Genomic DNA, 21,379 nt, shown 5'->3' with positions numbered 1-21,379 from the left:
GTGTAGTCGTGGGGTGTGTGACATGTGTGGGTGAAGGTGTAGTCGTGGGTGTGTGTGTGTGACATGTGTGGGTGAAGGTGTAGTCGGTGGGTGTGTGTGTGTGACTGTGTGTGTGAAGGTGTAGTCGTGGGTGGGTGTGTGTGTGACATGTGTGGGTGAAGGTGTAGACGTGCGTGGGTGGGTGTGTGTGTGACATGTGTGGGTGAAGGTGTAGACGTGGGTGGGTGTGTGTGTGACATGTGTGGGTGAAGGTGTAGTTGTGTCCTCTCAGGTCACCAGGAGAACAACAACTTCTGTTCCGTGAACATCAACATCGGCCCTGGAGACTGCGAGTGGTTCGCTGTCCATGAACACTACTGGGAGGCCATCAATGACTTCTGTGAGAAGTAAGCAGCTTCATTAGTTATGTCACTCATCTCGCTGTAGGCGACTGTTGATGTAACATGCAGTTCAATAATTTATTCCAATTGAACATGTCAGAACAAACTTTCTCATTAGCTTATTATATCACAGTAACCTTGTAATAGTACTGTTTATAATAATATTGTAATTTGTAATAATACTGTTAATTACAGTACCAAGTACACCACCACCACAACAACAACAACAACAATATACTCTGTACTTATTGACTGTTGATCTAATCCTATTGGTAATTTTAGTGGTTGTAGTGGTTGTAATTGAAGTGAGTGGTAGAAGTGGTGGTAAGTGGTAGAACTGGTTGTTGCTATTGATTATGTTCTATTTGGGTTAATATCCCCGCCTCCCTCTCCAACAGGCATGGTGTGGACTACCTGACCGGCTCCTGGTGGCCAGTGCTGGAGGACCTGTACCGGTCCAACATCCCCGTGTACCGCTTCATCCAACGGCCCGGAGACCTGGTGTGGATCAACGCCGGAACCGTCCACTGGGTGCAGGCCGTGGGCTGGTGCAACAACATTGCCTGGAACGTCGGCCCGCTGAACTGTGAGTGACCAGGCATTAGCCAGAAGGGGTCACTGATGACTGAAGCGAAGAACTTTGAGAGACTGAATGTGTATGTGATGTGGTGTGTGTGTGTGTGTGTGTGTGTGTGTGTGTGTGTGTGTGTGTGTGTGTGTGTGTGTGTGTATGTGGGCAAGAGTGTGTTGACACGGTATGTGTTGACACGGGGGTGGGCTGGGGGGTATTAGGATGCTCTGTCAGCCAGCTTGTTATCTCTGCATCATAATCTCGATAAGAAGACTTTCATGTTAGTCACTTCCTCCATTCCCTCGTGCTCAGTAATTACTGGGGAGGTCACGGAAGCGGTGCACGCAGGCTCGCCATAAATCACATTTACTCTCCAGCCGCAAAAACCAAACATCAGCAGGCTCCGCTAAGCACTTCGCCTCTTTAATTTACAGCAAAGGAACCACTTCATACCTTTTAAAAGAGTCACTTTTAAAAGAGTCACTAACATCATTCTTTAAACCTAGAGGCACTCCAGAAAGTAGGTCAGAACAGTCTGGTAGTAAATGTCAGTCCCCAAAGAGTGTTTTAGCACCAGACCTCCTTGCAAGGGCTAGTTTAATCCTGCAGCTCTGCTGCCTAGCGTCCAGTGTGGAGATTATGGACAGGGATATGGATGCCCTCTGCGACCAACTCTCCCTGCCTCTGGTGTGTGTGTCTCTCTCCCAGCGTACCAATACCAGCTGGCCCTGGAGCGCTTCGAGTGGAACGAGATCAAAAAGGTCAAGTCCATTGTTCCCATGATCCACGTGTCCTGGAATGTGGCCCGCACAATCAAAATAACAGACCCAGACACGCACAAAATGGTCAAGTGAGTATCCATCAATCTGATTGTGTGTGTGTGTGAGCCCTGTGTGTGTGTGTGTGTGTGTGTGTGTGTGTGTGTGTGTGTGTGTGTGTGTGTGTGTGTGTGTGTGTGTGTGTTTTTCAGAATGCTCATAATAAGTAAATATTAGGTATTAGATTGGAAGTGTTATGATGCAATAATGTTAGCATGAGTGACTGATTTAGTGTGTGTGTGTCTATGGCTGCTTTCAGACACGTCCTCCGCAGTACAGTATATGCAGAGCTTTGTCAAGGTCAACAGATATGATGCTAACATGCAGACATTATGCGGTCATATGTGTGAACGACACCGACGCACATTAAAGCTACACTTAAGAGTTTTTTGTACCTTAAAATAAATGTTTCCAAAATCGTTTCAGTGGTTCATCAACTCGTAACAGGGTGAACGGCACTTCTGCATTCGCTTTGCGGTGTGGCCTAAAATGTCTTCTTGTGTCCTCTCCCACTCTCCTGGCCTGCGCGTGTCTCACTCTGTCCCGTGTGGCCTGTTGTTGTCCCAGGCATTGCCTCCTTCAGTCTATGAAGCAGATCCAGATTCTGCGAGACCAGCTGCTCGCCTTGGGCAAAAAGATCTCCTACCAGAGCCGCGTGAAGGACGAGCCCGCCTACTACTGCAACGAGTGTGACGTGAGTCTCTCTACAGCAATCCCTGACCTTGTTGCATATTGTAGTCCTTGGCATCTTTGTCGGTGTTTTAAGCCCCCAACGTCATCTTCCAGGCAGCGATGCATTGGAGGCACCAGAGTTGGGCTAGGGTTAAGGGTTAAGGGTCAGGTGCCTTGAAGTCAACGGTCGCAGCGCTGCCTTGAAGTCGACGGTGGGGGCTTGAGAAATGAACGTTCTAAAGAATATCTGGGTTCATTGAATTCAACATAGAATTTTAGAACCTTCAATTGTTGCGGAACTTAGAATGTTCAAAAACCTACACCTTTAAGGGTTAAGGGTTAGGTGCCTTGAAGTCAACGGTCGCAGCGCTGCCTTGAAGTCGACGGTGGGGGGCTTAAAACACCATTGAGCCCTTGGCATCCCTTCTTACAGGCAGGCTACACAAGGCACGTAACTGATGTGTGCGACCCATGGAGCATATGCTGCAACAACTAGCTTCCACTATAATCAATGGAACGGGCTACACCAGGCACGAAAGCGGCGCGTACATTCGGAAAAAAATAAACCAGTCTTCTAAAACTATTTTTACGCTCCGCAAGCAGAGCGCTTCAATTGCACACCCGGTGTAGCCCGGCCCGGTTTATTTATATGAGTAGATGCTGTAAGGTGATTCACAAAATAAAAGTAGATGGTGATGTCTTTATAGTTGAACAGATCACAGGAGGAGGATTTAAATTCCTCAGATCATATCAATCTGTACTTGTAGTTTACTTTTATCATTCAAAACCCTCATGTCCAGTGGTGTAGTGGGGATTTTTAAAGTGGGGGGACGCTATTTTTGTGACGTCATTGCAAAAACTGTCACACTCGCACCTCCACATACATCGGTGCGTAAGGCCAAGGCCAAATTGTTACCAGCTTTCGTGAACATGAAACCGAATTTTAAAAAAAAACAATTAAAGGGCATGGATTAGCTTCAAAATGTATCCTAATGTCTTCACCCAAACTAAACTTTTCCACCAAAGTCTATGAATATGGTCTGTAGCTTTTTATTTTGTTGTATCATACAATAAACAGACAAACCATAATGTAGAGTAGCCTACAGTATGTAGCCTAATCTAGCGTAGTCTGATCTCCTTGACGCATAACATGCCGCGGCATGGCTTCATTCATTACCACACGTAAAATAACATAAAGAACACTGGGCAGGCAAGTGCCAGTCATTTGAAAAGTTTTTGTTTGGATGAAAGTAGCTGCACCAATCGTAAGTTTTTCCTAAAGTTGTTCAGGTTCACCATTGGGTCATTACTTATGGTTAAATAGCCTTATCACTTATATTGGAGCTCCCTCGATAAAAATCACTCGTATTACTCACACATGCTTATCGTGTCATTTTGACCACTGGATTAGCCTACCTGCTTTCTGCAAAACACAAACGAAGGGCCATGAAGGTGCTTGCTAGATTCGGATACAGGTAGTTGTATAATCTATGGTTTTCTAGCCACTTTCTAGCTACTTTCGGGTAACGCGGAACGACGAGCTGTGTAGTTTTTAATGTCTTTACGCATGGTGGAGTGCTACAGCATGACGATCATTCTTGTAACGAATTTTAGGACAAAGAGGCCTAATTGGAGACGTTTGCGTGATGCGTTGTTACCACTGGTAACAACACTTGTTATATTAATAAATGCTTATTAAAGCCTGTGTTGCAGGTTAACCACCACTGTTGATTAATGGGTACATAAAGCACTCAATATATGTATATCATTTTTAAAAATGTCTCCAAATGGTGTTAAATGCCAGTTTTTGTCGTTTTTAGTATTAGCGGGATTTTTTTACCCATTTCGGTGATGACGTCACGTTGGGGGCTACATGATCTGCACTTCATTCATTTCAATGCATTCCAATGGACATCGCGGTTACACTTTCAACATAAAGTTTGTATATTTACACTTCGAATTTCGTCACAGCATTTATATCACAGCTACCCTATGACAGGGCTCCAGAGTGCGACCAATTTGGTCGCATATGCAACCTAATTTTTCAAAAGTGCGACTAAAAAAAATCGGAGGTCGCACCGGTGCGACCGTGGTTTAAACAAATCACAGATAGTGAAGGGCGGGACCTCCCCTCTGATTGGCCGTGGCCCAGTGCCTGTGTGTAAATTTTAAAATGCGTGTGCTGCAGAGAGAGAGAGAGGTCAGAGACCCGTCAGATAAACAGAGTGGATGTAGTTGCATTACAGTGTGGTCACATAGGCCAAGATAAATGTACCCTCTCCCCACTGCCTTTCGGCAGCTGGCAGCAGCAAACCGATCAGATGAGCCCGAGATGATGATCAAGTTTATCGTTGCCTACGATAGGCCTAGTGAAACTTCCCTTCACCAAGTTCAGTCGAAATAATTATTCACCAGAAAAATAGTTTGAACGTAAACCCGACGTACAGGAATGACACTTGCGGCAAATTTATAGGAGTCATTGCAGATGAAAAGACGTCTTAAAAAAATTGCGAACAATGCATACAAGGCCTTCGCGAACGACAGAGATACAGATATCGTCGAAAAGGAGTGTGTCATTGACCGCAGTTACATGCAGGGAGTAACCTGGTTTTCAGCAGCAATATTCGTTTTGCGCGCGAGTTGTGTAAACTCATTCTGATGGCATCAATCAATTTAATCCGGTATTGGGCGCAAACCGAATATCGCTTTGGAATTGAATGGACACATTTAGATCGAGCATGGCAAGTCATTGCAATAGACTATAATAATAGGCCTACCATTTCGTTACTGCATTAACCATAGTGATGTTCTTATTGAAAATTTAAAAATACTAAAATTAAAAAGTAAATTGCATTGTGGGACTGTCAAATGATTATTGCAATCATCATTGCAAAATCACATAAAAATCCCCCAGGCTACTTGGAACATCTCTTTAAATTGTGCTCAAATACATTTTTTTATGGAAGATGCTAGCATGGAGAGCTGGTTTAGCCAAGGCCTAAAGATCATGAAGGATAGTATGTAAGACATTGAGCCATGAGATGTGCAGTTTGAAGCCCTTAAAAGACGTGCACTGTTAATTTACTCACTGTTATTTTTATTTAATTCATCATGAGATGTTTTAAGTTTAAATTTCAGCTCAGTGAAGCACTTAAAGCACCAACACTTCATTAAGTTACTTTACTTTAAGTCATAGGACAACCTATATAGGACAGTAATTAAAGGAATTATCCGGAGTAAAATGCACTTTAGATCAATTTACGGATGATTGGGAGTACATACGTTGAGTTGACATCAAAATCATGTCATTCGGATGTGTTTTGAGAAAGTTCGATTTTACCGTTTTTAGTCAAAACTCGTTAGCCTGCAAGTGACCAGGGCATGTCTTTTCGCCGCTACAAAAGGCTATTTTTATACCTCTTCTACAGTTCCAACCAACATTACACTTACGTGGTAGTGAGTAGAGGGTCCCTAAAGCCAAACCGAAGTATCCCGAGGTCTTTATGTGGTCGGATAGAGAGTCCAGAATGAACTTCATCAAGCCAGTACCTTTCCGGAAATGTTGCTGCTGCAGCTGGCATCTTTAGGGGAAAGTCCGTAGGAGTCGATTGCATCACGTCGTTGCACGACATCACGTCATGTGACATTTCAAAATTACAACCTGTTAGTAAGCTAGGGTTTGCTGTTGCATACAACTTCATTTCAATTTCAAAATAAATACTGGACTATGTTTTCTTTTTTTTTTTTTTTTAAACGGCGACAAAATTGTGAATTTCCAGAGCATGTTACTCCACAGTCGGCAATCGACTCCTACGGAAAGGTACTGGCTTGATGAAATTCATTCTGGACTCTCTATCTGACCACATAAAGACCTCGGGATACTTCGAATACAATGGATAACAGTTTAAATGTTTATTACCAACAAGCAAATTGTGCAAATTCGTTGGAAAATGAACCCTGCAACACAGCCTTTAAAATGCTCAAAACAATGCTCCAAGAAGTAGGGCGACGGGTTCCTCCGTGTCCAACGCCCACTACACCCTTGCTGATGTCTATTGTACTCAGACTGGTTTACGGGGTGTGTGACCATGTGTTGTGTGTGTGTGTGTGTGTGCAGTTGGAGGTGTTCAACCTGTTGTTTGTGACGAGCGAGAGCAGCAACAGGAAGACGTATGTGGTGCACTGTGAGGACTGCGCCCGCCAGCGGAGCCCCAGCTTGGCTGGGGTGGTCATCCTGGAGCAGTACCGCATCGACGAGCTCATGACCATCTATGACAGCTTCACCGTGGTGAGACATACATACTGTATGCAATAAGGCTGCAACTAATGATTAGTTTCATAGTCGATGGTAACACTTTACTTGACAGTATCGACATAAGAGTGACATGACACTATCATGAACACATGACACTGTCATGACACATGAACCCTAACCCTAATCCTAACCTCTAACACTAATCCTAACCCCAACCCTAACCCTAACCATAACTCTAAACCTAACCCTAACCCTAATCTTAACCCTAAGTTGTTATGACAAAAACCGAATGTCACTTAATAACAGAAGTGTTATGTCATACGTTTTATGTCAACGTTTATGACTTGTTTATGACACGTTCATGACAGTGTCATGTCACTCTTATGTCGACACTGTCAAGTAAAGTGTAACCTAGTCGATTAATCTGTCGATTATTTTCTCAATTAATCGATTAGTTGTTTCACCGATAAAATGCTTTAAAAGGGTGAAAAAATCATTGTTTTCCAAAGCCCAAGATTATGTCTTCAAATGCCTTGTTTTGTCCACACACCAAAGATATTTAGTGCACTATCATAAAGGAGTAAGTAAAGCGGAAAATATTCAAGTTTAAGAATCTACAATCAGAGATGTTGATGTATTTTCATTAAAAAATTACAAACTGATTAATTGATTACCAAAATAGTTGGCCATCAATTAAATAGTTAAATCGATTAATTGTTGCAGCCCTAATACACACCCACACCGACAAACATGTGTGCGCACTTACACACACACACACACACACACACACACACACACACACAGAGAACACACAGAACACATACAAACACATGTGCGCGCACACACACACACACACATACATAAACACACACGACACAGCTTCAGTGTGGTAAGACAAACACACACAAACACACACACACACAACCATCTACAACAGCTTCAGCATGGTGAAGACACACGCAACAAAGGTTTATTTCCACTGGCCATGTAAACAACAACAATAAAGGGAAAGGAAACAGACCTATGGATGCTGACCTTAGGATTGGATAGGATAGAATGAACACATATTCTGTTGACCACATTTACTGGAATGAAATTAATGTATGCTCTCTTCCTGCTTCTTTCTGTGTGTGTGTGTGTTTGTGTGTGTGTGTGTCAGGCTCCCTTACCTTGCTCCAAGTGAAATCTGGGCCTTTTTTGAGCGCCCCATAAGCAGCCATAGCCAAATCCTTCCAGCTCTGACACTTGCTCCCTCAACAACCACTACTGTTCTGTCTCCGTGGGCAACAAGTCAAAAACGAAACAAACACGCACGTTTACACGTATTGTTTACATAACAGCACAGCTTTGGTAGACGATACCCTCAGCCCCATTGTCTTCCCATCTCCCATCTATCAGCTACTTGATCAGACACAATCAAGGTCATAAAGGGGACGACAAGAGATTCCTGCTCTCGGCAAAGCATACCGGACTCGGACAGAAAAATGTGAATTTGTGTCGGAATTTCATATCAGGTCATTTTAAACTTCAAATGGAAACTGCTGTGATTTACACGAGGTGTCAGGTGTCAAAAAACTAAACTAAACAAACAAAAATGTAACAAGTGGCTGAACACGTGCATTTATTCAGGTACTACTTTATTCTATGAGTTACTCTTATGCAAATCTGACAGAATCATGGCCGGTCGGGTTCTTGTGTGTCTGTGAGTAAGGCGAGGCAGCTGTGTTTTTGCTAGCGTTACATCAAGGGAATCAGTTGATCTCTATGGCATAGCTCAGATTCTTTTTGATGATTCCTTTCATAGTGTGATGAAGCTCTTTTCATTCTGTTTTTTGTCCTTGATTTTTAATATTCTTCATTGGGTGCTATTTTGATTTGATGTTTTTATTTATTCTTATTGTTATGGTATAGACTTATTTCTAACAGCCTAGAGTTATTACACCATTTTGGCCTTGTGACTTGTATTTAGATAAAAGGTGATTTAAAAAAAAACAACTGAACAGTGAAGTTTTTTTCTAAAGCATTAAGAATTTAAAAAATGAAATATATATCTATGTTTCTCCGAGTTCTCAAAAGATACGATACGGGTTTGCTTGAAGGCCGATTTAGTTTCATTTGTGTAAAGAATCCATGTGTGTGTGTGTACTGTGGATCTTTTTGTATAATCCCATTCCTGCTTCAACAGAGATTGTCACACATTTGTAATTACAATGCTTTTAAGTATCAAAATGGTGCTGTTTAATTTAGTTTCATTTTGTTAGTCTCTCTTTTCACAGTATTTTTCCTTTGTGTTTGAAAATCTAAATTGTGTGTCTATTTATTTCAGGGTTTTGTTTGTTAGTTAGTTTCTTTGTGTGTTTGCTGTATGTATTTATTAAACATCAGTGGTGCTCCTTTTTTAAATACGGGATTGCCAGATTTTTTAAGTTTTATATCGTCCCTGTCTTTGCTCAGAGGCTGAAGAGGGGGAAGTCTGATTTTAAATGGTGCTCCATCCCCCTCTCTGCCCTACAGTGACATGTACATGATCTATAGATTAAAGAGAAGAACTATATCTCACTCTCTACTGGTTGGTGCTTAGAAGCGGAGTCAGTGCTCATTTATGAATGGAATGTCTTTGTACTGTAACAGACGACTTCAGATTTGATTCTCCTCCTTTTGAACTTTCACATAATTGTAACGTGCTTTACTATTCTGAGAATTATCATATTGTTGTAATAATAATGATTATTATTATATAAACACACAAGAGATAAAAAAAATGGACATGTGTATTGAGGCAAAGATTTTGTGTCTGTTGTCTCTTCATAAATATTTTCTTTGTTTTTTTTTTCCAAGGTAGCATTAATCTTCCTTACTCCTTATTTATGCTGTACTGATCTACATAAATCTAATCACACAAGAAGACAAACTGAGCCAGACCTGTCTTAAACACTCTGTGGTTTTGATTATTGATTACATGAAAAAATAAATAAAAACATTTTGATAGATCCATGTCTGTTTGTTCAGGCTGTATACATAACTGATTACAAATCATACCCATTTATCTCCCTGCCAATTAGGGGCAATAGGCTTTGGACTTCAATGGATGTTGTTTTTCTCTTTCAAGACAATTATTTCCTCTTAAACCAAAGCCTGGCACGACTTAGAAACCAGGAGTAGGGGGGTTTATAGTGGGGGGGTGGGACATATAAGAGACACATGTCTTTAGCCGACGGTTCGGACCGCGGATATCCTGGCTCCGAGGACAGGAAAGCTGGCCTTCCTTCACCGTGATTCGCTCAGGATATCCCTTCTGCACTCTTTTCTCTGTCCACATACTCTTCCCGCCCTCTCTCTCCGGCATATTTTTTAATCTTTTCATTTCTCTCTTTCATCCATTTCTCCCTGGTGCCCTCTTGTGCTCCCCGGCTCCGCAGTCTGCCCCCATCCTCAAACGGCACGAGAAAATAAACAGCAAGAAAGTAAACATCAACAGACACTGATACTGGAGAGTGAGGGGGGAAGAAATCATTTAGCCCCCTCTTTGAACTCAAACCCCACCTGGGCTCTTATCACCAGTGGGATCCCGTCTCTCCCTCCCTCTCTTCGTCTATCTTTCTCTGAGGGCTCATAATTCTCATCCCTTTCTCTCCTCTTTCACCCCTCACAATCAGAACCCTGTGTTCTGTTTCTTGTCCAGCACGGCCCCACCTCGTTGGCTGCCAGGCTCAAATCCGACACTGACCAGATGGACCCTGGCCAGACAGACATCTCCCATCCCCCCCATCTCTCTCTCTCTTTCTCTCTCTCTCTAACTCGGCTGGCCCAAATTAAAGGAGTCCTCCATCTCTGCCACCATCAGCCATTATCAGCCTTTCTCCCCCAGAGGCTCGTCCTGCAGCTCCCTTGTCCTCTCCTGGGGTTAAGCAATCATATCACAGACATTGATGCATGCTTTTCCCCGGGGTGCCCTCCAAAAACTCATCACACATCAAACTAAGGGGTGTTTTCTGGGTGGGGGGATTGCGATGTAAGATGGAAAAGAAATCACATGCAAACATGTGTGACCAGACACTGATTTCCAGGTGACTTAGAATTTTTACTCTCACTGTTTATTTTGCTTCGTGGTGGAGTGGCCAGCCAGTTCTCCCCCGGGACCCCCTAGCAGACAGAGTTACATGGTTCTTGTCTCATTGGGTACCCTGCACCCCCCCCACCCCCAGCACGGGGCCAGGGTGCCTTATCTCCCCCTGCTAACTCCCTACATTACAGCTGCAGGAATGTGTGGGCAGATATGTCCATGGGTGTGATATAAGAATGTCTGTTACGTAATTTGCTGGCTGGACACTCCATTAGGCCAGCATTAGAGTAGCAGCGCTACACTTATGAGGAAGTTAGATTGTTTTTATGCATTATGTCATTGTGTCAGCTTAGATTCACTTTTATCTCTGAAATGAACAGTTTACTGATCATAAACATTAAAGACTGTTGCTATATATATCATATATGCTATGTGATATATATGTATATACAGTACCATATAAAACTATAAAAGATAATCACTTAAACAATTGACCTTGGCGGGTACCGGACCCTCTGAACGCCAGTAGAAAGTCAAGATTAGAAAGTCCAGACACTCAACCTGAGAAGTAACTCCCCGCCCCACCCCGTTTGCACCAAACTCCCCTGCACTTATCCGAGAATCCCCTCCCAGATGACACCTCCCTCCACACTGCCAGCCGCCTGCCCCTCGCTCCCCAAATACCACAACTGCCCCCTTTACACACACACACAACAGTGAGTGAGGTGGGCAGGCAGAGAAACAGGAGGGTGGACAGAACCTCTGTGAGAGGAAGGAAAGACTAAGTCAGAAGAGAGAGAGAGGAAGAAAGGGAAGAGTTCCTTTCACTCAGTCACATTAGTGGGCGCGTGCAGTAAGGAGCAACACATCACACTTCTGGTCCACCTGAACACCAGCAAATAAACATCTACAAGCATCTGCAGCTACCAAGAAACAGGGGCACAACAAAAAAGGAACTGCTAACGGATTAGTAATACAGAAGGTACTGACTGGACAAATAACATTGACTCTTCTACAAGGACTGTTCAACCACCTCACAGGTTTGGTCAAGGAAGGAGCTACAGGAGGCAACTTTCACTCCGAGTGTTGACCGTGAGAAGAGAAGTACCGTGAACAACAAAGAGACGACCCAAGTGATCCCCATCATTACGGTGAGTGAAGGAGCAGCAATCAATATTAATAATTATTTTACTAAACACTAATTTCAGCTTCTTGTTGCATGAAGATAACTTAGAGTAGCTACTCTTACCACTTTAAAAACAGGGTCAAATCTATGGCTGTGAAAAAAGAGGCAGACATATTATATTTATTAGAGAGTGCCATTCATTTCTAAATAGTTGTAGATGAATAGTATATTAACCATTTAAATAGTCCTTCACTGAAGGAACTATTTAAAAGGCCCTCGAAGAGGTATAATATAGGTAGGCACTATGAGCAACTTTATTTCCTCATCTTCCAAAATATTGACTGATGTTACACGAGGAGCTGAAACCGTTACAATGCCAGCCAGGAAGAGGGGGATCCGTAAGCACACAGATGTTTCAGCCATAAGCAAAATCAAAAGGGCCACGTGATGAAACATTTGTGACTCAACTGGTCCCATGGACGCACCTATTGTATGGCCAAGATGTGTTCTTGAGATTAAGGCAAAGTTGTTAAGTTCTACGAAAAACAACAATAGTGTCTCCTATTATTGGCCGAGTGATGTCACATTTGGTCTTGAGCGCAGGCCAGGTTGGGGGCTGTTGTCTGAGAACAGACCCGTGGTCTCACAGGATGGAGCCACACAGACTCCCAGGTGCCCTGTGGACCCCTCTGTAATCTTCCTACGACCATCTGAGACGCAGAGAAATATCTGAGAGCACAGCCGTCCACTGAAGGGGTGGAGGGGGAGGGTGGAAGTTCAATGTTTGGGGAGATGTCGCTCTGGCTGGCAGGAGGGGAAATGTGTTTGGGTCAGCATACAGTTTCCTGAAGCTCCAGCTTCTCAACTCATTGTTTGGTGTTTTTTAGTCATCCTGGAGGCAGTGTGTGTGTGTGGCTGGGGTCCAAGAAGGGTCCATTTCCTGTAGCACTCAGTAACTTTAGATATCTGTGTTTATTTTCCGCACTTTTCAACACTTCAGATCAGGCCAAAATGGCTCTTGTTTGCACAAGGCTTTGTCTTTTCCCCTAAAAATAAAAGGTCCGTAAAAGTTAAAGACCTAGTTGCCAAGACAGTTACACAACAACATTAGGCTACTGTTTGACCTGGACAACAAGCTAGTCTGGTGGTCATTTGTGTTTTGCTGAAAGTGTCACTTTTTTAAAGACCATATGACCTCAAAAACTAAACTTGAACTGTGATGTCTTCTTTTGAAACAGAACACTTAGGAGGAGCCAACATGAGTCTGTCTCGAAACGGGACTCTGGACAAGTCGCTGACCCAGATGGGCAACTCGGACCTCGGCGATCACATACACAACCGCCTCCACCACACCAACTCCGTCTCGTCCAGCACAGTGCCAGCAAGCGGCGGGGGTGGCGCCGCCAATGTGGTGGTGCCGCCCCCCTACTCGTTGGCTGGCAGCGGTGGTGGCGGAGCAGGCACTGGCGAGGTTCCGCTCGAGCTGCGTGGCTCACTGGACTGCTGGGCGTGCTCGGTGTTGGTGACCATGCAGAACCTCATCATCGCCACCATCAACGGCATCCTGGCCAGCATCGTGTTCGGCCTCATCCTGCTGCCTGCCCTCGTCATGCTCGTGTTCGGCTTCCTGTGCCATTCCTCAGTAAGGAAGTGAGCCACTGGCTCAGGCATTTCTCTGACTAACTGGATTAAGATATGGGTGTGTGGGTTAGGGAATATATATGTATATATATATGTGTGTGTGTGTGTGTGTGTGTGTATAGGTTTGGTGGTGTTAGTGTGCAGAACTGTGTATGGAATTTGTGTGTGTGTGTGTGTGTGTGAGCGTGTGTGTGTGTAGGTTTTGATGGTGTTAGTGTGCAGAACTCTGTATGGAAATCATGTGTGTGTGTGTGTGTGTGTGTGTGTGATTTGAGAAAGAGAGAGAGAGAGAGCACTAGCATAATTACTTAGCAAACTAAATTGTCTTTGCTCATGTGTTGTTGGTGTATGTTACAGTAATGTCCAAACGGTGAATGCATGACGTGTCCATGAGTACATACAGCATGTATTTGTGTATGTAAAGTTCTATTGGCACAGCTAGGCCTACTCCTCCAGGATTCTGCCTAAATCTCCTCCTCCCCTCCCCCTGTTCATTTATCTCCCATTCCATGGATAGCTTCAAAGCAACCCCTCAACTCTTTACATGATGCATATCACACACACCAAGCCCCGAGTACTGACACCCAATTTGTTTGACTGAGCAAGACATACAAAAACCATCAGGATTATTGGACTTTATGTATGCTCCTCTCAAACATGTGTGCAAGGCTATGTCTGCAAGGCTTTATGGTGAACCAATGATTGTAAAGCAGCTGAAAGCATAGCAACTGATGAATTTATAGCATATGTACTCTCAGTGTGTGGCCTCTTGATGGGAAATGGAACCCTGACCTTGGCATTGCTATGGTTACTTCCCTGCCCGCTGAGCAACAGGAAGAACAGGGGATCAGGCTGACTTCCTGCAGCACCAGTGTGTGTATATGTGTGTGTGTGTGTGTGTGTGTGTGTGTGTGTGTGTGTGTGTGTGTGTGTGTGTGTGTAGAGGGTGCTGGAGAATGAACAGGGAAGGTTAAAGGTTAGCCACCCTAAGGACATGATGAGTGTATTCTCAATGCTGAATTCCAAATAAGGCTGAACCATAGGTGAACAACACTCGTTTCATACCACTGAAAAACACTCCTCTCATATCAGCCTACCTTGTAAACAGATGACTTTGAGTTGTAGCACATCAGCGTGCTGAACAAAATGGGAACAAACATGCCATCCCTGCTTCCTAAATCTATCATGAGAAATTTTAAACAGATATCTATGAGACCTCCAAAATGCATGTAGACTAAAGCTCTATACTTAACAATGGCAACCATTTAACCTTACCTGTTCATTCTCCAGCACCCTCTACACACACACACACACACACACACATAACACACACTCACACACACACACACACACACACACACACACACACACACACACACACACACACACACACACACACAACACTCTCTCTCTCACACACACACACACACACACACACTCACATACACACACACATAACGCTCTCACACACACACACACACATACACACACACACACACTCACATACACACACACATAACTCTCTCTCTCACACACACACACACACACACACACACACACACACACACACACACACACACACATAGCTCTCACACACACACACATACACACACACACACACACACACACACCCACATACACACACACATAACTCTCTCTCTCACACACACACATACACACACACACAAAACCAACTCACCTCTTCTCCTGCATGCTCTCGGTGCTCCACAGGTGCAGCCCCACGGCACGTCGGTGTACTGCTCGGACCTGCTGAACGACGAGGGCTGCGTGGCGCTGCTGGTGGTGGGCTTCCTGCTGCTGACGCCGCTCCTGGTGCTGGCGCTGGCCGCCTACTGCCGCCTGGCGCGCCACCTGCAGCTGGGCCTCTGCTTCATCCCCTACAGCCGCGCCGTCTACAAGAACCTGCCCGCCTCGCACCACCGCGGCCTGAGCTGCTGCACCGAGCAGGGCATCGAGCGCGAGGGCAAGGGCAGCGTGTGGGTGTAAGGCGCTGGACGAGAGAGAGAGAGAGAGAGAGAGAGAGAGAGAGAGGAGGTGGGCGGAGTCGACCTGGAGCTGGACAGGGGCCCACGTACAGGTGGAGTTTTGGGGTTTTTAGTCCAGTCTTCCAGTTAAAGTCATTCATGGAGTGCTGGACACATTAATGATCAGGATTGAGTTGGTGAAGTGACCAGTGATGTGGATATATTAGTCATCCAGTACGCTGACTTGATTGGTAGGGTGGTGAATTTGAATCTCCACCAGAAAGGGTGCATTCAGGAACAGCAGGATGCATGTAATGCAGATAGACAGGACAAGACATAACAATGAAAATGTAATATTACACACCTTACCTTACACTAGAGCATTTTTCTTGTGTACATTTTTATACTTTGTAGATACATGTTTTTTCTACTCTGCTAGACTCAATAAACAGATTTTTGTCTCCCTGAAATGAATGTGAGAAACACACTCCTTTACTTGGTGTTTTTGATGTGACTTCTGAAGGGTTCATTTTTGTTCAGCATTTTGTGTGTCCAACTATATTTATACATTTTCTCAGTATTAACTGAGCACACTAAAATGAGCTGTGTGTCTGATTTACCGACATCAAAATAAAGTGTATGTGTTTTTACAGAGTGTGAGAAGCCTATTTACTGTTAGCATAAGGTAATGAAGATACGGAGACAAAGCAGCAAGCTAATTCTACTCCTAGGCACCCTTTAATCAAACAGTCGCTTCCTGTTTTTTCCCTCTGGGTGGTGCCGTTAGGATCGCTGGTGCACGATCAGCGCCAGCAGCTTTATTGGTCCTACTTACCAAGAACTGTACTGACCTGGCATCAGTTTAGAACAATCACTTTTAATCTGATTGGCCTTGGGATCAATGCTCCTTTCATGTGAATGGCTCGTTAATCAGACAGTAGGCCATGCACACACGATTCTCTTCTGATTAGGTGAGTCTTACCTAATAGATCTGTTTACCTTGGAATCCTAGGACACTTCGGACAGGCTACTTTGCGAGAAACATTTCTTTGGATTACTTTCGAGTTGAGAGGTTGATTAGTTTAAATCCAAACAGTGCTTGCTTCGCCACTGAGTTCGTTATACACTGATATGTGCTAATTTGAAGATAATTGCCCACAATACTAAAATAATGTAGAATGTAACAGCTGCATATTTATATCTTTACGCATAGGCCAATATATTCACCAGCTATAGCCTATGATGTAAATGAATGGAGTAGCATAGGTCTTAGTGACAAAATGCTCATGAATAATGGAGAAATCGTGCTGAAATGTTCTATCTCTCTATTCTGTTCATTTCTATCCTACTTCTGTTTTACATCTGTTGTACGCTGACAGCTCTGGTACAAATGTGTTCCCGTTATTTTCCCTCAATGACTGAGGCTGCATTAGGACAGGCCTTTGTTGCCAAAGTATTAAGCGTCCAGCAGACGCAAGAGTGGTTGAGCAGACAATGTCGGTGTTTTGACCCGGAGCCACGCGGTGAGGATTAGGTATTTTAAGACTTGTGGAAATTTCCCATGGCTTTCCGCGCACGCTCAGTGGAGTTAGCGCGCAACCGGGGTAACGGAAAAACCAGACAGGGGCTAGGCAACGCATCTTTATTCACTGGGAATGCATTCGGTTCACAACGTCGGCGCAGCCATCTCCAAACATAAAGAAACAAAAAACAAATGGATGAGTTGTTTCAATCCTAACCAAGCGTATATTCAGCGCGACACTATACATTGGATGCATTTTAATATAAAGCAGGTAAGTTTACCTTCTGTATATCTTTGGTAATGGGGAACTGAGAAGGCGTGAGAATATATTAGAATTATCATGTTTTATGAGTGGCCTATACATAGTTGCCAATACGTTTGCTGATAGAAAATAGAACTTCAATTTATGTTTGTTTTATTGAAATTGAATTGAAAATAATTCCGAGTCTTGTACAAATAAAATGAAATGAGGAAATGCCACTTGCCATTTCTTTAATTATCAGAGGAGTTTCTAATTGTAAAGTTAATTGTGTAGATGGAAATGATGGAAAACATTATTGCAATGGGCTATACATGGGTGGAGACACTGGGTATCTTAACGATGACATACTGATTTGGCTGGTGATTGTTGTGCTTGGCAGCGTCATCCTTGTCCGAGGACGATCTGGATGGTGCTCTAGTTCCCCTTGGATTATCTGGGCGTTTACGTAACGTTGTTTCGTAGAAAATGATGTAGTTGCTTTTAATGTGCGGCTTACCACTTGAAACAGGGCTTTCATCCCTAGTTCGTCAATCCGTCAGGAAAGCATGTCCTTAATTCAGGATGAATTTGCCTTTGGATTCGATTTTGCATTAGAGCTGAATCTGTTTGCAAACCTTTTGGAGAGGGGATGTTAAAGTATAGGCAATTCGGGTAAGCGTGGCAGTAGGCTGGACTCTTGCATGCCTCAAAAAAGGACAACGGGGATCAGGTGTCGACTCAAGAACTCGTCTAATTAGTAATGCAAGAGAATGATACGCCTGTTGCACAACTTTTAGAGCATGTACGTGCTTTTCATCCCTCTGGACTTGAACCTGCATGCTTATTTTTACCAATAGTTGCATTATTGTGAAATACTGTGGGGATATACAGTATCCAGTGGGAATACATTGGAATGTAGACTTATCTCATGTGACATATGAAGCTTGTGCAATATAACACTGCTCTTGTGTCATATAAACTCTGTGTTGTTCATGAAAGGTTACATAAGGCGTAGTGCAAAGATAAAACAGCTAATGCCTGCAGCTATTGTCTCATTGCCAACAGGTCTGACCCTACAGTTGCAGTTATGGGAGTGAAGGTTTTACAGTGCTTTCCCTTCTACCGCCACGGTAAAGGCCGCGGCAAAGGAAGACTTTGTCCACCCTCAGCAGGTAAGATGTCCTCCATCTTTTAAAGAGGTTTCACTGGACAATAGTGGACTAATCAGTTTAGTTGGAATAAATAGCCTACATTTGAGTAAATTTGATTATTACTGTACCTCCTGTTCTTTTGTTCTTTTTGTGTGTTTGCTTCGTTGTGATTGATTCTCATCTTCCTTTTCATTTTCTGCTCTCCATCTCTTTCCTAACCCCTCCATCCCCTCCTCCCTTCTGCTCTCCTCTCCCTTTCACTCCTCTCCTCTCCTCCTTCTTGTCCTCCTTTCAGTGCCCTCTGGGGAGGTGAAGCCGGAGTTCTCCTCCTCCTCCTGGGCGTGTGACAGTGAGGGAGGTGGCAGCGGTAGCGTGCGCCGGGTCTACCTCTCCCAGAAGGCCCGGATCAGCTACCGGCACCAGATGGACAACGTGATAGACGCCACCTACTAGCCCGACTCCCGCCCACCCAGCAGCCTTCAGCACAGCCGTGCCCAGTGAGTCGTCCGTGCCCTGACCTTCCCAGTGGCCCCTCGGTGACATGGCCCCACTCTTTTTTCCGTGACGGCGGTTCATCTGATGGGGCTTGCTTTTTTGTACTCCTTATGATCGGAACTGTCCAGAGGATCAGGAATAGTGTAATTGTGTTCTAGCTGTGATTTGGGGCAGAAAAAAACTCCAGTGTTTCTTGCTCCCCTAGAGATAAATAGAGATAAAAGTATGTTAGGACTGTAGAGAGCTTCAAAATGTGAAGGTGACGTTGTTGATGGTGCTTTGGGTATGTCATGTGGATATGGAGATTTCAAGTAAAAAGAAATGACGTAAATGCAAAATAAGCAGGAAGTGTGTTTACAAAAATTAGCCTGAAGTGCATTTTAGTGTCTCTTTAGTGCATTTTGTCCATTGTCTCCTGTCTTTCTTGTCCTGTGTCTCTGTGAAGGTATCTAGTGGAGTTATATGTATTTATTCATGTGTGCTTGTGAGTGTGTGTGTGTGTGTGTGTGTGTGTGTGTGTGTGTGTGTGTGTGTGTGTGTGTGTGTGTGTGTGTGTGTGTGTGTGCGCGCGCGTGTGTGAATGTGTGTGTGTGTGTGAGTGCATACGTGCGCAAATGCTTGTTTATGTAACTTACTTACTATGTGTGAGTTAAGTTTCATTGTAAGCTAATCAGTCCCAATAATTGTGTCTACTGTGTTCTAGAATGGCTATTTGTTTGCTGGATGTTCTTTTTTTATAAATAAAATTGTGACTAAAACATTGATATCTTGCAATGTCAAAACTGATTCTGTTGAATCTATTACATTTTAAAGAACTGAAACCATCACCCTTGTGTCCTACTTTGCCTTTTTGTTGACTAGTCTTTTTGAGGCATGCTTACGTGACTTTGACAGAAATAGCCATATTAATAACACATTTTCTCTCTAGTATTCATTTTAGAATCTGGACAACTGTGTCAAGGAGCCCCACACAGATACTTATTGAATGTCATGGGTGAAGATGTAGTTCTCTGCATAGCCCTTGGCAAATATAAGAAAAAACAATAAAAACTCAATGAAAACTTGTCTAGTTACATATTAACGTACACAGGCGGTACCAGGCACCATCAAAAACAGAGAACGCATTGACTATGTGAAGTATTACGAAACAGACTTTGACTGACTGACCATATGAAGAGTTTGGAAAAGTGATAATGAATTTTCCATTATGTTTTTTACATTATGTTTCCCAAGTAATTTCAGTAGAACTGTAATTGGGTATTGTTATTGAATTCATGTTCACTCAATCAAAACAACAGAACTGCAATTTGATTGATATTACCTGAAATACAAAATGAAATAGCCTCACTTTTGTCAAACTTCATGTTTTTAAAAACGGAGATATGGCGTTTTGGAACCAAACTCTTCATACAGTATGTGAATTGCCGGTTTTCTGGATTTTGGGTGACGGGGGCACCCTAACCTATTTAGATTTCATTATGAATTGCTTGATTGTCTATTTAGAAAACATGTCTGATTATGATCAATACAGTACCCTCCAGATTATTGGCACCTTCGGTAAAGTTGACTAAAAATAGGTATAAAAAATGATCTTTTGCCAATTTATTGTACTCTCACAATGAAAACAATGAGGAAAAATGGGGAAGGGAAGCACATTTATTCTGAGAAAAAAGAAAATCTCATAAAGAAATAAATATTTTTAACAAAACCACATTGCTTACAATTATTGTCACCACTAGAAAATCTTATATACAAAATGTATTTTCCTATCTAATTTCAACTTCTTGTCTGTGAACTTTCTGAAGTAGTTCATGACCTCTCTTATTTTCACTAAGGTATGAAAATAAAGGGACACAGAAGCTAAATCCACGAGTCCTTTTTCAACATTGGAAAGTCAAAAGAATACACTAAATTTAAATAAAAAGGAAGTTGTAAGTCAGGGAATAAAAACTAGGTACTTTGTTGAAAATTACAATAATTAAAAGCTTCTACTCAACTTGAAATGTGACAAACATGCTTGGAACCCATGATTATCTTGCCCCCACGCACAGTATGGAGGATGGTATAGGATAGAGTCACCAAGTCCCCCAGAAAATCTTCAAAAGTGACCTCACTGCTAATAGATCATTCAGAGGGCATGCCAGGTAAAAGCCTTTCCAGTCATTAATTACAAATGTAAATGGCAGGAGTTACTGAATGGTACAGTGACTTTGTTTGAAAGTGTGGTTTATTGTCAGATTAAATGAAAATTGCGCTCTTTGGCAAGAAACACTTTAGGTGGGTTTGGCGTACATAGACTATACTGAAAAGAAGCCCATGCCCAATGAGAATTATGGTGGAGGGGCTGTGATATTGTGGGGCTGTTTTTATTCCCAAAGGTCTTTGCATGATATCAAACTGAACATTTTCAGAGGAAATCTGTCAATCTCTGCCAAGACACTAAAAGTGTCATGATTGGA

The 21,379-nt window shown here is 43.2% G+C and overlaps 3 protein-coding genes across 12 annotated transcripts in view; all 3 read left to right on the top strand.

Moving 5' to 3' along the window:
- The window catches only part of kdm6bb (lysine (K)-specific demethylase 6B, b), a 49,934-nt gene extending 40,248 nt beyond the window's left edge, over positions 1 to 9,686 (top strand). For all 7 annotated transcript variants that reach the window (XM_048237839.1, XM_048237838.1, XM_048237834.1 and 4 more), the window contains 6 exons: positions 272 to 386; positions 779 to 966; positions 1,660 to 1,801; positions 2,337 to 2,463; positions 6,559 to 6,729; positions 7,856 to 9,686. In XM_048237839.1, the coding sequence (XP_048093796.1) occupies positions 272 to 386; positions 779 to 966; positions 1,660 to 1,801; positions 2,337 to 2,463; positions 6,559 to 6,729; positions 7,856 to 7,879 (767 nt within the window). In that variant the 3' untranslated portion in view covers positions 7,880 to 9,686. The remainder of the gene's footprint in view (positions 1 to 271; positions 387 to 778; positions 967 to 1,659; positions 1,802 to 2,336; positions 2,464 to 6,558; positions 6,730 to 7,855) is intronic.
- Positions 9,687 to 11,381: 1,695 nt separating this feature from the next.
- On the top strand, positions 11,382 to 15,994 carry tmem88a (transmembrane protein 88 a). Its single transcript, XM_048237832.1, has 3 exons — positions 11,382 to 11,910; positions 13,124 to 13,527; positions 15,258 to 15,994. Exons 2-3 carry the CDS (start codon positions 13,144 to 13,146, stop codon positions 15,531 to 15,533), a joined length of 660 nt encoding a protein of 219 aa, XP_048093789.1. The 5' UTR covers positions 11,382 to 11,910; positions 13,124 to 13,143; the 3' UTR covers positions 15,534 to 15,994.
- Positions 15,995 to 16,335: 341 nt separating this feature from the next.
- Positions 16,336 to 19,684, top strand: si:ch211-237l4.6 (uncharacterized protein LOC446130 homolog). Of its 4 annotated transcripts, none has more exons than XM_048237831.1 (3): positions 16,336 to 16,482; positions 18,340 to 18,446; positions 18,721 to 19,684. In XM_048237831.1, the coding sequence occupies exons 2-3, from the start codon at positions 18,362 to 18,364 to the stop codon at positions 18,876 to 18,878; spliced, it is 243 nt and encodes an 80-aa protein (XP_048093788.1). In that variant the 5' UTR covers positions 16,336 to 16,482; positions 18,340 to 18,361; the 3' UTR covers positions 18,879 to 19,684. The 4 variants fall into 4 exon arrangements, with proteins under 4 accessions (XP_048093788.1, XP_048093786.1, XP_048093784.1 ...); XM_048237829.1 differs by lacking the exon at positions 16,336 to 16,482 and adding an exon at positions 17,169 to 17,304; XM_048237827.1 differs by lacking the exon at positions 16,336 to 16,482 and adding an exon at positions 17,368 to 17,946.
- The last annotated feature ends 1,695 nt before the right edge of the window (positions 19,685 to 21,379 follow it).

The sequence above is a fragment of the Alosa alosa genome, chromosome 2, assembly GCF_017589495.1.
Source record: "Alosa alosa isolate M-15738 ecotype Scorff River chromosome 2, AALO_Geno_1.1, whole genome shotgun sequence".
NCBI lineage: Eukaryota > Metazoa > Chordata > Actinopteri > Clupeiformes > Clupeidae > Alosa > Alosa alosa.
This window is presented reverse-complemented; position numbering and strand designations above follow the sequence as displayed.

Coding starts and splice junctions, on each gene's coding strand:
- tmem88a (XM_048237832.1), top strand. CDS start 13,144: ATGAGTCTGTCTCGAAACGGGACTCTGGACAAGTCGCTGACCCAGATG. Junction 13,528..15,257: donor GCTTCCTGTGCCATTCCTCA/GTAAGGAAGTGA, acceptor GGTGCTCCACAG/GTGCAGCCCCACGGCACGTC.
- si:ch211-237l4.6 (XM_048237827.1), top strand. CDS start 17,924: ATGTTAAAGTATAGGCAATTCGG. Junction 17,947..18,339: donor TTAAAGTATAGGCAATTCGG/GTAAGCGTGGCA, acceptor CATTGCCAACAG/GTCTGACCCTACAGTTGCAG. Junction 18,447..18,720: donor ACTTTGTCCACCCTCAGCAG/GTAAGATGTCCT, acceptor TCCTCCTTTCAG/TGCCCTCTGGGGAGGTGAAG.